This window comes from Vicugna pacos, chromosome 16 (assembly GCF_048564905.1).
Source record: "Vicugna pacos chromosome 16, VicPac4, whole genome shotgun sequence".
Classification (NCBI taxonomy): domain Eukaryota; kingdom Metazoa; phylum Chordata; class Mammalia; order Artiodactyla; family Camelidae; genus Vicugna; species Vicugna pacos.
This window is the reverse complement of record NC_133002.1, coordinates 2,164,571-2,179,491: the sequence shown is the minus strand read 5'-3', so window position 1 is coordinate 2,179,491 and position 14,921 is coordinate 2,164,571. Positions and strand designations below refer to the sequence as shown.

General features: G+C 38.5%; 1 protein-coding gene and 1 long non-coding RNA gene across 7 annotated transcripts in view; one reads left to right on the top strand and one right to left on the bottom strand.

Annotated features, from left to right (window-relative positions):
* Positions 1-8,179, bottom strand: part of LOC116283588 (uncharacterized) — a 32,061-nt gene extending 23,882 nt beyond the window's left edge. For 3 of the 5 annotated variants that reach the window (XR_012060136.1, XR_012060138.1, XR_012060137.1), the window contains exon 1: positions 8,094-8,176. This is a non-coding gene — a long non-coding RNA (uncharacterized lncRNA). Of the gene's footprint in view, positions 1-8,093 lie in introns of all 5 variants that reach the window. The other 2 variants (XR_012060140.1, XR_012060139.1) reach the window with 2 other exon arrangements.
* A 238-nt stretch (positions 8,180-8,417) lies between these two features.
* Positions 8,418-12,084, top strand: SRSF1 (serine and arginine rich splicing factor 1). Of its 2 annotated transcripts, XR_012060134.1 has the most exons (5): positions 8,418-8,611; positions 9,026-9,210; positions 9,585-9,757; positions 9,966-10,647; positions 11,568-12,084. XR_012060134.1 is itself a non-coding variant. In XM_006216408.4 (4 exons), the coding sequence occupies exons 1-4, from the start codon at positions 8,418-8,420 to the stop codon at positions 10,158-10,160; spliced, it is 747 nt and encodes a 248-aa protein (XP_006216470.1). In that variant the 3' UTR covers positions 10,161-12,084. The 2 variants fall into 2 exon arrangements, 1 of the variants encoding a protein (XP_006216470.1); XM_006216408.4 differs by having other exon boundaries at positions 9,966-12,084.
* Positions 12,085-14,921: the final 2,837 nt, after the last annotated feature.

Genomic DNA, 14,921 nt, shown 5'->3' with positions numbered 1-14,921 from the left:
ACCACTAGGCCAGTAGCCTCTAAAACTGGGTATATAGGTGGAGAGGGTATAGCTCAGTGGTAGTGTGTGTGCTTAGCATGCATGAGGTCCTGGGTTCAATCCCCAGTACCCTGACTAAAGAAAGAAAGAAAGAAACCTAATTACCTCCCCCCAAAAATAAACAAAATAAAATTGGGAGTATGCATCTAGGTGGTATGTCATATACTATACATTTTTTAACCAAATATCTTATTGTGTGTACAATATAATGGTGAAGAAGTCATGTATAAACTATATCAAAATGTACATATATGAAGGGCTTGTGCTCAGAAGTTTTACTGATGATATGAGTGGTCAGGAAAGTTGTAGGCTACTATGGTAGACCAAGGGCACACTGTCCGGGACAGGTGTTATATTCCCTTATGCTTGTACCTCTGAGGTCCAACCTAGGTTCCTGGCATAGTGGGAAGTTCTCCATAAATGTTCTGATTGAGAGTGAATACACAAATAGATGAATCACTGAACGAAAGAAGATTAATTTAGATGCCCCAGATGATACAACTAGTAAGTGGAGATGTCAGGATTCAAATTCAGATCTGCTTAACTCCAGTCTGTACTTTCCCAAGAACAGGCTCCTGCGCAGCCCACCAAACAGATTAGCAAGGGAGAACCTGAGATGTTTTCCCAGCTAGTTGATTTAAAAAAAAAAAAGAAGAAGAAGAAAATAGATAAGCCCTGAGCAACAAAGAAAAGCAGTACATTGATCAGGAGGTTTTTATCATCCAGCCCACAAGGGAGACATTCCTCAGAAACCTAGAAGAGCAGAAGAGCTCCATCATATTTCCTCCAGTTACATATTTGGAGACCAGAAGAGGCTGCATCCGGCAGGGCCAGGGGTACTTTTGTTTCTCTATATGATACACAGAAGGGATTTCTCAACTTTTTTTTTCAGCATAGGCCATATCTCTTCTCTCAAAAAAAGAAAAGAAAAAAGAAAAAAAAGAAACACAAGCAGACAAAAACAAACAAAATTTAATGTAGGCAAGACCTTAACTGTCTTTTCCACTAAGCTGTCTATCCATAATACCAAGTTAGTCACAAGACAGACTTACTTGAGTTTAACTTCTTCCTTCTTCTAAAGGGGAGTAAAGTGGACCAACATCCAAACCACGAATGTTGAAAATCCAAGGGGTGTAGAGCTTGAATAAGAACCACTGGTAATTACAGAAAACCTCTCTGTGCAGAGTTGATTTCTGCAGGTTATTTAATCTGCACAACAATCCTAGAAGTATTATTATTACCACTCCCCACCCCTTCATTTTATAGATGAAGAAACAGAGGCTTAAATAGGTTAAGGGAGTTATTCAAGATCACACAGGTAGTAAATGGTATAGGGGATTTAAACAAATACCCGTCTTGTTCAAAACCCATTTTTCCGCAGCACCAGATTTCCGGATTCCAGAGTAAGACCTGTAGAGTAATGACTCTGTCAACCCGTGGTTGCCAATAAGTAACATAAGAAAGAAGTAAACCCTGGCTATTTGTTAAGCCACTGAGCTTTCTGGGATTATTTTATTATTGAAGCTTTACCTAACAGAAGTCGTTTGGCCTAGGTATCTCTAAATATAGTGGTGTCAACTTTGAGAACCACTTTAATAACATGGTGTAGTGCAGATCATGCTTAGTGAGAGCTTCTATCACTTTATACCATCCCCGAACAAGTACTTACTTTTATTTAAGACAAAGACTGAAAAATGCTTGAAGCTCTGCAGGGAATACTGTGAGTCTGTCAAGGGATGGCTTTGGCATTTAAATACTTTAAATACAAATTGGTACATAAACATCCAGAGAAATATATTCTTTTTGTTGTTGTTCTTTACTTTTTCTATTAAGAGAAAAACATTTAAATATCCTCTCTATTCAAGTATAAGTAAGTTGAGAAATTTAAAGAATATCAGTTTGAAGGGATACCAAATTATAAGCCAGCCTGGTAGGGGGAGGCTGTGCTGGACGGCAAATAGCTTGGTCTAGCTGTTTGTACAGCGCATAGTAAAGGGGGGCTCTTTTTGGTGGAATTTTAAAGTCAGAGGTTGAGAGACAGTCTCCTTGATTGGAGAGAAATATATTCTCTTAAGAGCAATTAGAGAATTTTAAGAGTACACTGTCAGATGGGAACTAGAACTAGAACCCCAAATGTTCATAAGTTCTGTTGCAAACTAAGAATTTGTAAGAAATGTTTTAGAACTGTGACTTGGTAAAATATTAACAGAAATGCCTATAATTTTCTTTAAACCTGAATTTAGTTGAAGCTAGGAAAACACATTTTAAGGTGGAAAGCAGTTATTGTATCTATAAAGGTGGAAGATCTGAATAATCCTTTAGACTGTTTCTTTTGTGTTAGGAAGCCTACATAATGGAGCTCTCCATATGCACAAATTTAAAGCAACACCCACTTACTCACCTGGGGAAAAATTATAAAGAAAGCTTTTTTTCTGACTGCAGGTATTTTAGACTGAGAAGCTGAATATATTACTCGGGCATATAAATCATTATTTTTGGCAAAGACATGCTATACCACTGCAAAGTTATTATGGGGGATCGGGAACATATAGATAGAAATATTTATCTTAATATGGATATGGCTGTTTTTGTGGGGATACGTATGTTCTTGTTTAAGCTGTGACTTGCACTATATCAGAAACAGATCCAGGAGACCACATAAAGGATATTCAAATGTGTTTTTCATCACTTACTAGAAGAACTGGAACTGGAGAAAGAAAAATGTACAGGACCATGTTTGGCTGATGAGGTTCAACCTTGACTATGTAGTGAGAATGTTTCACATGTGGTATTAATTGTGAACAATCCAGATGTTGGAAAATATATCCATGTTGGCCCTTTATGACCTGATGAAATTGTTCTGTTGGGACTCTGAATCAAGGGAAAGAATTTTTTTCTCCTCTGGATTCTGGATTCCACAAAGAATAGAAATTAACTAGGAAGGAATTGCAGCTGGTGAGCAGGGTAGCTCCTGACCACATGGAGGCAGATGGGAGCCAGATAAGGAAGGACCCATGGGCATGGGTCTAGACTGTAGACGACACAGGTATCCACACTGAGTAGTCCTCTGGAGCCAGCATAGTGGTACCAGTACCAGCCAGAAATCTGGTGGGCTCCCAGAACTGTGGGTCACAATCCGTAAATTTTGGAAATTTCACTTACAGATCACAGTAAATGAACTTTAATAGATACTTAGAACAAAACCTGTTATGGACTCTTTGCATGCAACATTATTTCAACGCAAGAACGGTTACAGAAACCTGCACTTGTACAATGAGCAATTGTGAGTCTACTAGACTACAAAAAAAAAAAAAAAAGCAACCAGTTGGAGTAGGGCAGCACCTCCTCATCTCAGCTGGGCAGACAGGCAGGGTACCTTAGCATTAGACTGTAGTAATGGCTGGTGAAGCATGTGCAAGAAATGTATCACTTGAAAAACTGTATTACTCATGTTTACAACTACTGACAATATAAGATATTCCCCATCGAAAACACCTACGAGAGAGAGAACATGACAAAACTGAGTTTCTGAGTTAGGTTTAAGCAAAAATTACAAAAGCAGGTTTTCCCCTCTTGGTCAGAGGTTGGCAAACCTTTTCCATAAAGAACCGGACAGGAAATGTTCTAGGCTTGTGGGCCATGTAGTCTAGGTTGCAACTACTCAACTCTGCAAGCAAATTTAGACAAGTAATTCTGAGAGCTTTTGGCCAACCTAACTATTAAAACAATAAAGGGAAAAAACAGTCACACTCTCAAAACTTCAAATAAAAAAATTATTGAAATTATTTCTAACATACTTGACAGAAGTATTAACATATAACATCATTATTACTACTACTAATAGCTAACACTTATATGGGACTCACACTATAAGATTAAATTGCCAAAAAAGGTAGCATCTTTAGCAAGTAAAGAACATCTGCCATATTCTTAATATAATTCTTTAAACATCTATTTACTCCAATTAGGAAATGCACAATACGATGAACTGGAGTTTTAATTTTTAAGAGAAAAGAACTAAGCAGAAAGAGGGGGAGTAATATTAATAGGAAGAGAGAGACATGGTAAAAATATATCTCTTTGTAATAGATCATTTTAAGAGCTGTTTTCTGGCTAAATCACATCCTATTGTTATTGATAATGTGTCAAGAAAGATGGGAAGAATTAGCCAAAAATAAAACAAAAAGAAGTCAAAGAATGAAGGAGGCCAGTCTTAAAACAAGATTATCAAGACTGTATTATTGATGATTAATTTGGGCTTGAAAAGTGGCCATCATTATTACACTGTGAAATGAAAAACAGTCCTTGTACACATTGTGTCTACCCAGTAACAGAAACATGATGGAGTTTCCATAGAAACAACATTCTGCTCATCTAACGTCCCACCTTTTTCAAAGAGCAGTCAGTAAATAGTCAATAGTTTTCCTTTAACAGAATTTACTGGTAATAAAGGGAGTTACAGCAGAAATCTGTCCTTAACATAGTTAACTAGGGAAGATGAGACAGACAGAAATGAAATAAAAAGATATAGTATATTATTTCTTCCTTTTTCAGAGAATATTAATCACTAAAACAAGTGGAACACGGGACTAAAGAATTATGCAAGTGAACTGTTCCTGGAGGTAATTCCTATACAAAGTGGAATCAAGCATTCCTAATCTCTGTGTCTCTTTACTTAAAAAAAATAAATTAAATTATCTCCAGAAAGAACAATACAGATTAACACATAAATGCTGAAAAAAGAATTTTCAGATTAGGGAAGCCATATTTCAGTGCAAATTACCCTGGAACACACCCCAGCCCCAATAATGCCTTTAGAGGAATTGTAACTAGAGAGTGATTTTGCTGACTGTCGAGATATTTTTTTCCCCACTTAAAAAAAATTTATTGAGTTATAATTTACATACCATACAGTTCACTTGCTTTAATTGTAAAATTCAATGATCTTTTTTTTTTTTAGTATATTTACAGTTGGGTAACTATCGCCACAAGTATAGAGATTTAAAGTGTTTGGGAAAATGACTGAAAAACTGGGTCTTGTGATTTCAATTCTTATAGTAACTAACTCTTTGAATTTCTTTCTTTCCCTTTTTTTCCCCCAAGTAATTATTTCCAGGGTAAAGTATAGTGCTGACACTAGTTTACACTTACTGGACTGAATCAAAAGCATTTAAAAAGTTTCTTTTTGAGGAAGTAACTTTATTAAAAACAGCAACAGTGTTGAAAATAAGCCAGCTTCTTCTAATTAAACTGGTAAAATCCATACTTAATAAATTAGCTGGTTGTGGGGGCAATCCATAAAACTGTGAATGTGTAACTCAGGAGTTTAGAAACATTCTAAAGCCCTAATTAAGATAAGGATACAGGGTGAGGAGGGTGTAGCTCAGTGGTAAAGTAGGCACTTAGCATGTACAAGGTCTTGGGTTCAATTCCCAATACTGACACTTTGAAAAAAGTAAATAAACAAACTTAATTACCTCTTCCCTCTCCAAACCAAAAAAAAAAAAAAAGCACTTGCTTTAAATAAAGGGGGGAAAAAAAAGTGAGGCTGTAACTTCATGAAGCAAAACAAAGTAGTTGTAATCCAGCCAGCAGAAATCTAATCAACTGTCTAGTACATTGTTTGGAGAAATCTTTCAAGATTAGCCTATCTTTAACCAGCACTGTTCAGGGAACAGGGACACAAAATCCATTTATCAGGCCTCACCATGACCTGAATGAAGTCTCTCAAAATGATTCACCTTACTGTTTTGATTCCTTATTTACTAAGAAACGGCATGATTTGCTTGCCTCACCCCACTGCCCCAACAAATGAACAAGTGGTTTGCTTTATTTGCTTTCTCCTTTTTCACCCTGGTGGATTAAAGGATGCTAATCAACCCTGGGGCAGTGACAGTAGAAGATCACACCCTAAAACGTAATCATCTCTAAACTAATGTCATCTTTAGGAGACCTCCTTAGAAACAGCCATCCAGACTTTTCCTGCTACATCCTGACCTTGTCATAGACCCCAGAACCTACAATCTAGGTACATTTAAGTACAGTCAAAGAAGAGGCCAATAGAGAAACAAGAGTGTTCTATTCATTCTATATTAAATTCTACCTTGTATTCTTCTGAACTGAACAAAATCACAAATGATTACATTAAATTGGACAAAAATAAATCAAAGCAAATTCATGGTTTTCTTATTTTTCTGGAATGAAAATGCCTTGAAATTAAAAGCACCTATGTTTAAATCACTTCAGTTATCAATGATTTAATATTAATCAGCAGAAGATGAATCTGAATAATTATAAATGGATGGATAAAAGTTAGAACAGAAACAAAATGTGCTCAATAAGTAACTACTGAATGAAAAAATCCATACATGATATGCTTGCAATATGTTAAAAAAAAAAAATCTCTCTCTCTTCTGCTACTAACCGAATAGGACAGTGCTAGAAATTAAATAAATTTGTCGAAAGAGTCCCTTTTGGTCAGCTTCTCATTTTAAAAATTACCAGGGTATCCTTTTTTAAAATTAAAAGCTCAGTTTAAAAATGGATCATTGAAGGATGGTCCAAAGGATAGACAAAAAAGTACATGCATATATACACACAATTTTGGAAACAATCACAGAGATTTCAAGGAATACCAAAGATCCTCTATGGATCTGTCAAGGAGTAAATTAAATTTGTATATTGGGATTATTGAGAGACATTTGTAAAATACATTCAATCAACTTTGAGAACTATGAAAACATGCCCTACTCCTAAATCACATATACATATATATATGAATATCAAAAGCACTTTGGATTTTGTGCATACTATTTTCCCTTCTTTACTGTGACTTTTGGGATGACCAGAGTCAAATCTGCAGTTCATCTCTGGGAACTAACCAGATTACTACTGAATGCATTTTGTGTGCTAACCTTATCCATGACTTCGTCTTAATTCTTCCTCCTTATTTTTCCCCCGATTTCTCCATCCAGTTTTAATGTTTTATGGTATATTTGCAAACTGCCTCATATCCTTGGGGAGAGGGATTGTTTCAAATAAATACATAACATGAAGAAAATAATCCTTAAACTCACAGTGCAGATCTATTTTACCATATTTATGACTGTAGGGTTGGGTTTGGTTTTTTTTTTTAATTTGAATTCCTCACTAACATTTAAAACTCTCAGCATTTCACACAAAAATCCAGATTTCAGATTTCTCTGTGGAAAAAAATATAAAAAGTTCTTATCTCCCTGGGCCAGCATGCTTGCGGGATCAGTCCTGAGCAGCAACTGTGGTGTCCAGTGGTCACATATCCACTGTGCTCACTCATATTACCTGAGAGGCTCGGCAGTGAGTTCAAAAAAAGGAAGGAATTTCAGAACTCTGCAATACAGACGGAAGCGCGTGCTTTTTCTCGTTCTTTTAAAGGGACTGGAGAAATAACAGGCACAATTCATCCTGCAGACCTTCACTGGACCTCTCCACTGCGCTGGGCCTAGAGACAGGCGATTAAAGAGAAGCGGGGGTCTGTGTCCTGGTTGGCAGGTACCACCAGTAACCGGTGAAAGCACGAATCACCGCCGCCACTAGCACTAGGAGGGTTGAACTGAGCTCTACATACAAAAGTTCAGTTCTGAACCGAAGGTGGAACGTTACTTGGTGTAGAATATTTACTAAGGAATCTAAGCTGGGTTCCCCTACACTGGACACTTGTTTAAGCAGCCCAAGGCCAGTTCGCAGGAGATAGGGCGAGCAGACAGTCACGCCTCTATTCTGCGTTGAACCACGATCCACGCAACTCCTGGACTAGGCGCACTCTCCGAGGACCGCCCCGTTTCCGGAGCAACCGCCTGGTCCCTCCCCCTTTGACTCCGCCTCCGGGAGCCTTTCCCGCCAAAGGCCGTTAACACCGCAGAGCATGATGGGACAAAGCTTTTAGGCTAGGTTTCACCAAATCCTTCCAAGGCGCCGTTGCTTTAAGAGACCCACTCCTGGGGAAATTGACTATTTTTAAAGACTCGACAGGGGTTAATAATCCCTTTTAAGACGGCTCTGTATTTAACTCCTACCACACGGCTGGTCACTCCGTTAGCAAACCTCTCGGCACATCGGGAACGCGGGAACTTTTTTTCCCTTCGCGCGGAGGGTGACGTCGCGCGTGCGTAAGCGTACCTTTCGCAGCACCCGTTACGCTCTTGCGCGTGCGTAGTGAGGTCCGATAGCTGCTTCCTCCCGCTTCTCTTCCTCCCTCCCCCCCATATCCGTGCGCCGAGCTGATAAAGGCGCCATTTTGGAGGGGCCGCGAGAGACGTGGTGTCGCTGCGGACTCGCTCTGCTGTTCGCTAGGCTTGGTGGGAAGGCCTGTTCTCGAGTCCGCGCTTTTCGTCGCCGCCATGTCGGGAGGTGGTGTGATTCGTGGTCCGGCAGGGAACAACGATTGCCGCATCTACGTGGGTAACTTACCTCCAGACATCCGAACCAAGGACATTGAGGACGTGTTCTACAAATACGGTGCTATTCGCGACATCGATCTGAAGAATCGCCGCGGAGGACCGCCCTTCGCCTTCGTTGAGTTCGAGGACCCGCGGTGAGGCGGCCCGGGGCTCGCGGCCTTGAGGAAATAGGTTGAAGTAGCTGGGGAAGGCTCCAAGGCCTTCACGTAGAGAATGGGGAGATAGGCTGTTAGGTTGGGGGCAAGACGATATCGCCTGTGAAGGAGTCGAGTAAGGAGCTGAGTCGGTGTGCCTTCTATGGTGGCTGGGCCCCACGGACGTCCCCAGAGCCTACTCGCAGGCCCGGAGCGGGAAACTGAGGCGCTGAGGGCTGGTGTAGTGGTCGGGAGCCTGGCGTGCTTATGGGTGGGGGAGGGGCCATTCCTATTATGCAGCGCATGTGGGCTCTCCGCCCCGGGTGCGCATGTGCAGGGGGCCGCTAGCTCCCGACGGGGTTAGCCTCTCCTCCCGGTCCTCTTTTCTTACCTCTGTCTTCTGTGATCACGCAGAGACGCGGAAGACGCTGTGTATGGTCGCGACGGCTATGATTACGATGGATACCGTCTGCGGGTGGAGTTTCCTCGAAGTGGCCGTGGTACAGGCCGAGGCGGCGGCGGGGGTGGAGGTGGCGGGGCTCCTCGAGGCCGCTATGGCCCCCCATCCAGACGTTCTGAAAACAGAGTGGTTGTCTCTGGTGAGTTGACTGTTAAGTGCGGATTGATGAAAAAGGGCAGAAAGCCACTTTCTGCAAAAGTTTTCCTTTCACGACCAGTTTGACAAATGCGAGTTTTTATGCCAAGTCTCAGATTACTTCAGTTCTTTGGGTGAATTTAGTAAGCAAGGATTACTGCATTGAGATTTAGCAGATTAGGTTGCAGTACCTAGAATGTGAAGATCTGTCCTTTACAAATAATTTTGGGCTTTTCATTCCGGAATCTTTTAACAGCTCTTTAACCTAGGATGTTAAATATAATCGTTAATTTTAAAGTAACGTTTGTTCTAAAGTAGATTTTAAGTATAATGAGAAATTTAGGGTAATCGGTATTGAAAAAAAAATCGCTTTTTCAGGACTGCCTCCAAGTGGAAGCTGGCAGGATTTGAAGGATCACATGCGTGAAGCAGGTGATGTATGTTATGCTGATGTTTACCGAGATGGCACTGGTGTCGTGGAGTTTGTACGGAAAGAAGATATGACCTATGCAGTTCGAAAACTGGATAACACTAAGTTTAGATCTCATGAGGTAGGTTATACAATTATTCTTTTCTTTGGCCAGAATTGGATACAGTGGTCTTAACAGTGGAATTTGAAGGTAAGATTCAGGCAAGAGTGTCCAAATAAACCCAGTAAAGTGCCAGATTTCTGGTTTTAGCTACATTGTATTCATTCAGCATGCCTGAAGACAGGTGAAAGCTTAGATCTTTCAATCGAAAGTTCTGTCTATTCAATAGGGAGAAACTGCCTACATCCGGGTTAAAGTTGATGGGCCCAGAAGTCCAAGTTATGGAAGATCTCGATCTCGAAGCCGTAGTCGTAGCAGAAGCCGTAGCAGAAGCAACAGCAGGAGTCGCAGTTATTCCCCAAGGAGAAGCAGAGGATCACCACGCTATTCTCCCCGTCATAGCAGATCTCGCTCTCGTACATAAGATGATTGGTGACACTTTTTGTAGAACCCATGTTGTATACAGTTTTCCTTTACTCAGTACAATCTTTTAATTTTTTAATTCAAACTGTTTTGTTCAGAATGGGCTAAAGTGTTGAATTGCATTCTTGTGTAATATCCCCTTGCTCCTAACATCTACATTCCCCTCATGTCTGATAAATTGTATTTTAAGTGATGTCATAGACAGGATTGTTTAAATTTAGTTAACTCTCCATGCTCTTCAGACTGTGATATTGTGTAAATGTCTATTCTGCTCTGGTTTGTGTGAATCTGGGATGTTGGGGGTGTTTGTGATTATCTTACCTGGGGAAGTTCTTATGTTTATCTTGCTTTTCATGTGTCTTTCTGTAGACATATCTGAAGAGATGGATTAAGAATGCTTTGGATTAAGGATTGTGGAGCACATTTCAATCATTTTAGGATTGTCAAAAGGAGGATTGAGGAGGATCAGATCAATAATGGAGGCAATGGTATGACTCCAAGTGCTATTGTCACAGATGAAATTGGCAGTATTGACCTTATACTAAAAAGCAAGGGTTAAAAGTAATTATATACATCTACCTTAAAACACTTGCAAACGTCTTATGCAGTTATCTTTAGCTACAATTGCTTTGCTCTTTAAACCTCGGCAATTGTGGCAAAATTACATTGCCCATTTTGTAACAATTTATTTTGCTCCCTTCCCTTTTTTGTTTTAATAGGGACTAATGTGGGAAGAACTGGCTAATTTGTCACAGTGCTTAGTTACAACTGTTAATGTGTGACCTGCTGTTGGTGTACATGTGGGTACAGGGTGTCTTTAATTCCAACCAGATAGAGTATAATATCAATACTGCTAAATCTGCATGTCCTCTGTGTGACTGATATAGCGTTGCTACTTCATTTTTTTTAAGACAAAATGAAAGCAGAATATAGAATTCCAACGTATTGGTGTAGATAATCTAGTTGGGAATACTTTTAAGTCTCACCTTCCCCTTTAAACTAATATTCATAATTGATTCATATGTTTAAAACACTTTAATTTACGGATTAAATTGCAAATGGGAGCATTAGATTTAGTTTAGACTTAGGTGGGTAGCAATACCAGTAAACTTTTCAACTACATAACTTTTTGCAACCACAAAACCTGTAATACGCTGTACAGTAACAAGTGTTGGCATTATCAGTTGAACTGTAAATATAAAATGCTTCTTCCAATTAGTCTCTATGATGATTAAGTTTCTAAAATTTATCTGAACACCATTCAGAAACTTGTTTTGGGGAATTTGATAGTTATTGATGTACATCTGTTAAACTGATGACAGACATAACTCATCATTCCCCAGAAACCTTTTTTGATTACAGTATCTAACATTTTGCCTCCTCTTTTTTGGTTTTGCTGGTTATAAAGGTTTGGATTGGAGAGGGCTCACTGGATCCCAATCCTTGGAGCTGGATCATTGGATTCAAATCATAATGTGGATAGGATAGGGAGGATGAATTACAAGGATTCATGGAGCGGGATCAGATTACCAGGAACATAGGAGTGGATTCCTGCCCCAACCAAACCGCATTCGTGTGGATTTTTTTTTTTTATTCAACTTAATTGGCTATTCCAAAGATTTTTTTTTTTCCTATTTTTGACGATTGGAGCCCTTAAGATGCACGATGGAATTTGTTTTGCATTTTTTGGTAAAAGGAGCAAAGCGAGGACCTGGAGATGTACGCTGGAGCAATCTCCTTGGAAGGATTCAGCACGAGTAGATGGTAAACATTTAAAGGGGAAAGGGGGGGTTTGTTTAAAATAGTAAATCAGTAAGTCACTTCTAAATTTAAAGAAAACAAAATTGGAGTTGAAGAATAAGTAGGTTTCCAATTGGCTATTGCCGTTTTTCTTTGAAAAAAAATAAACATTTTTTAAAAAACTATGCATGGTTGTCCTTTTTCCTCTTGTAAGATTTTTTTTACTGGGTGACTAGTCTCAGTTAATACTTTAAGTTGATAAGATTCTGTCTCTTGTGTTTATGTGTTAGTAAATTAAAGGTTCTTAAGGTCATTTCTAATAAATGGTATTAGCCATGTCTTACTGTTAATTATAAAAAAATCTTCAGGGAAAGATGAGAAAAGGTGAGAGTAAGGCAGTTGTGTGTGTAATATGGTAAATGAGAGAGCAATTTAGTCTGAATGATAATGCTTCCAATAGTTTGACTAAAAACCAATTGAAAGTTTATAGATGCTGCTTATTTTTGGTGATCATCTAGGTAGTATAGGCTTGTGAAAATTTGGGTGATGACTAGTAAATTTATGTTGGAGATAGCCTTTGAGATTCTCAATGAAACCCATTTCAAAAGTTGGTAAGTATCAAATGTTCAGTGCAGATTAGAATTAACAAATTACATTTTCTTTTCAAAATATGAATAGCACACTAGAAGATTAACTGCTTATTTGAGTGAATCATAGCTAATAAAAAATGGCATTCTTTAGAATTTTGCCTTGGAAAATTCTCAACCATAAAATTACTTGTGTGCAGAACATACCGAAGCAGTGATTTATCTTACAGTCTACTAGTTTTTGTATCTTTACTTCATAGTGTTTTGGTGCAAAGTTTTCAACTTAAGGGTTAGGGGAGGGGATTTTTACTTAAAATTCCAAATCTTTCTTCTGATTCCCTGGTGTCTAGTCACAACTATCAAACCACTATTTTTCTGCACTCAAACGATAGATTTCGTAATATTTCCCTTGGGTGTTAATTATAGCTGGAAGCAGAATTTAAGACAGCTATTCAGGTGGTATAATTTAAAACCTAGGAAATAGAAATACTGTTGGTAGTGGAGGAAATGGGCCCAAAGAGATCTGCATAAGGTTTCTCAACCAATACATTTAAATGAACCTTGTGGAATATTAGGAGGAAGAGAAGGAATACCAAGTTCAGAATGAGAATTCCATTTTAAGTAAGTAAAGCACTTAACTACAGATTCATTAAGGGAGTAACTAGTTTTTATGTAAGACTTCAAAATACAGTGTTGAACAGATTTACTATTTAAAACTGAATTAAGTTCTTTTTTATGTGTAGAATATACATCAGTATTTTTAAGTGACTGCTATAATTTTGGGAAGGTAAATGGGAGCTGGGCTTAACTGGGTTCATTTGTGTTCATTGAATATTTTGGAAACAGGACCAAAATGAAAATTGCCTTAAAGTTGAGTGCATTTAAGCTATGTTGAAAAATGTGCTCTACTAAAAGTTTTAGTAGTCCAATCCTAGATTGAAGTGAGACAGAAAATATTCCTTGTCTGGTATATAGGCTCTTTAAGATTATAAAGGACCTAATGTGTATTTTTGAGAGAGGGGCACAGGTTTTACAGTCAAGACCAGACAGCTAAAAGCTCTTAAGGGGAGATGCAGACTTTCTGCTTGTCTTAGGAAATGGACCTTAAACTTCTTCCCATGTTGGCAGATATTAGAATAAAGTCACACCTTTTGGGAACTAAAAAAAACTGTCTTGAATTTTCCCCTTTTCTACTTATGTCCCCTTAAATATTGTAGGGGGGGGGCTATAATTAGTTTATTATTTTCTAGTCAAGGAAAAACTTAAGTCTCTAAGAAGCAATTATTTTTCATAACATCAGATTGAGTAACCCACCTTGCTGTTCAGCCCACATCCTTCTGGAAATAAAAGGTAAGAAACCTATTTTATGATTCCTGATTGTTTGGGATCTGAGTTTTATTTTAAAAATGAAGTTTAATGATTCTTTTTTAAATACTGTTTGGAATATGAACAGATTTTCCTTATTTAGAATGTTTTTCCCCCTAAGTTTTATAGTTTAATAATTTGGAGTGCTCATATATCCACTCTTGTAGTGCTTTAAGTTTCAGAATGGCTTCTAGAATTTCAACTTTCTCAGTTTTGTCCTTGAAACATACCTGGCTCATTGGGTTGTTTTTGCTCCCCCCCCCCCAATTTTCTGTGAAGATAAATTTCATATGTGTGCCATTTTGCTTGCTTTGTACATGAAGATGTAATGAAATTGCAAATGAATTACGTTTTGTCTGTATCATAAATAGTATTAAAACTATTAGACTAAAGCTCTGTTACAACTATCCTTTGGTTTAACTTCTACCACGATATGAAGAGCACAAAAAGCAGAGAACAAGTTCGCGATCTCTTATCCAAAAACTCCCCAAAAGATTTTTTGTTGTGCAAATTGAATATAAAACATGACCAAAATACCTTTGCTTTGCACTTACTGTGATTACACCGTTTTCTTGCAGAAATACTGATGTGTTAGATTACACGTCAGTTGCCACAGGCTTTGCTGAGGATGTTACGTGATAAAGGGTCTATATACAATACCTTTGTAAAGTACTGAAAGCTCTGGATTTCAGATGTGTCTGCCCCAAAGCGTTTGGATAAGGGACTGTAGAACTGTAATAGGATACACAGAGCTAAAGCTTCTGTGTGATTTTGGGCATGTGAGTGAAAACAAACCTGTTACTGTGGATCCTGTACTAATTGAGCTGTAAATTCCCCGTCTTTTTAGTCTGAAGCAGCCACCAGGAAAGGTATGACCCACATTTCTTTATATTCTGTTGCTACAATGGGCTCAAAAATTGATTGCAGTCCACTGAAGGAAATATTCTGCCATCCCGTTGTATACAGTGGAATACTCTTGGGGTAGTTTTTTTCAGTACTTCTCTTTTTTACAGGAACTTTGACCAATCTGATCCTATAGGGAAAGCTGGGATTGGCTATTGTGATTGTCT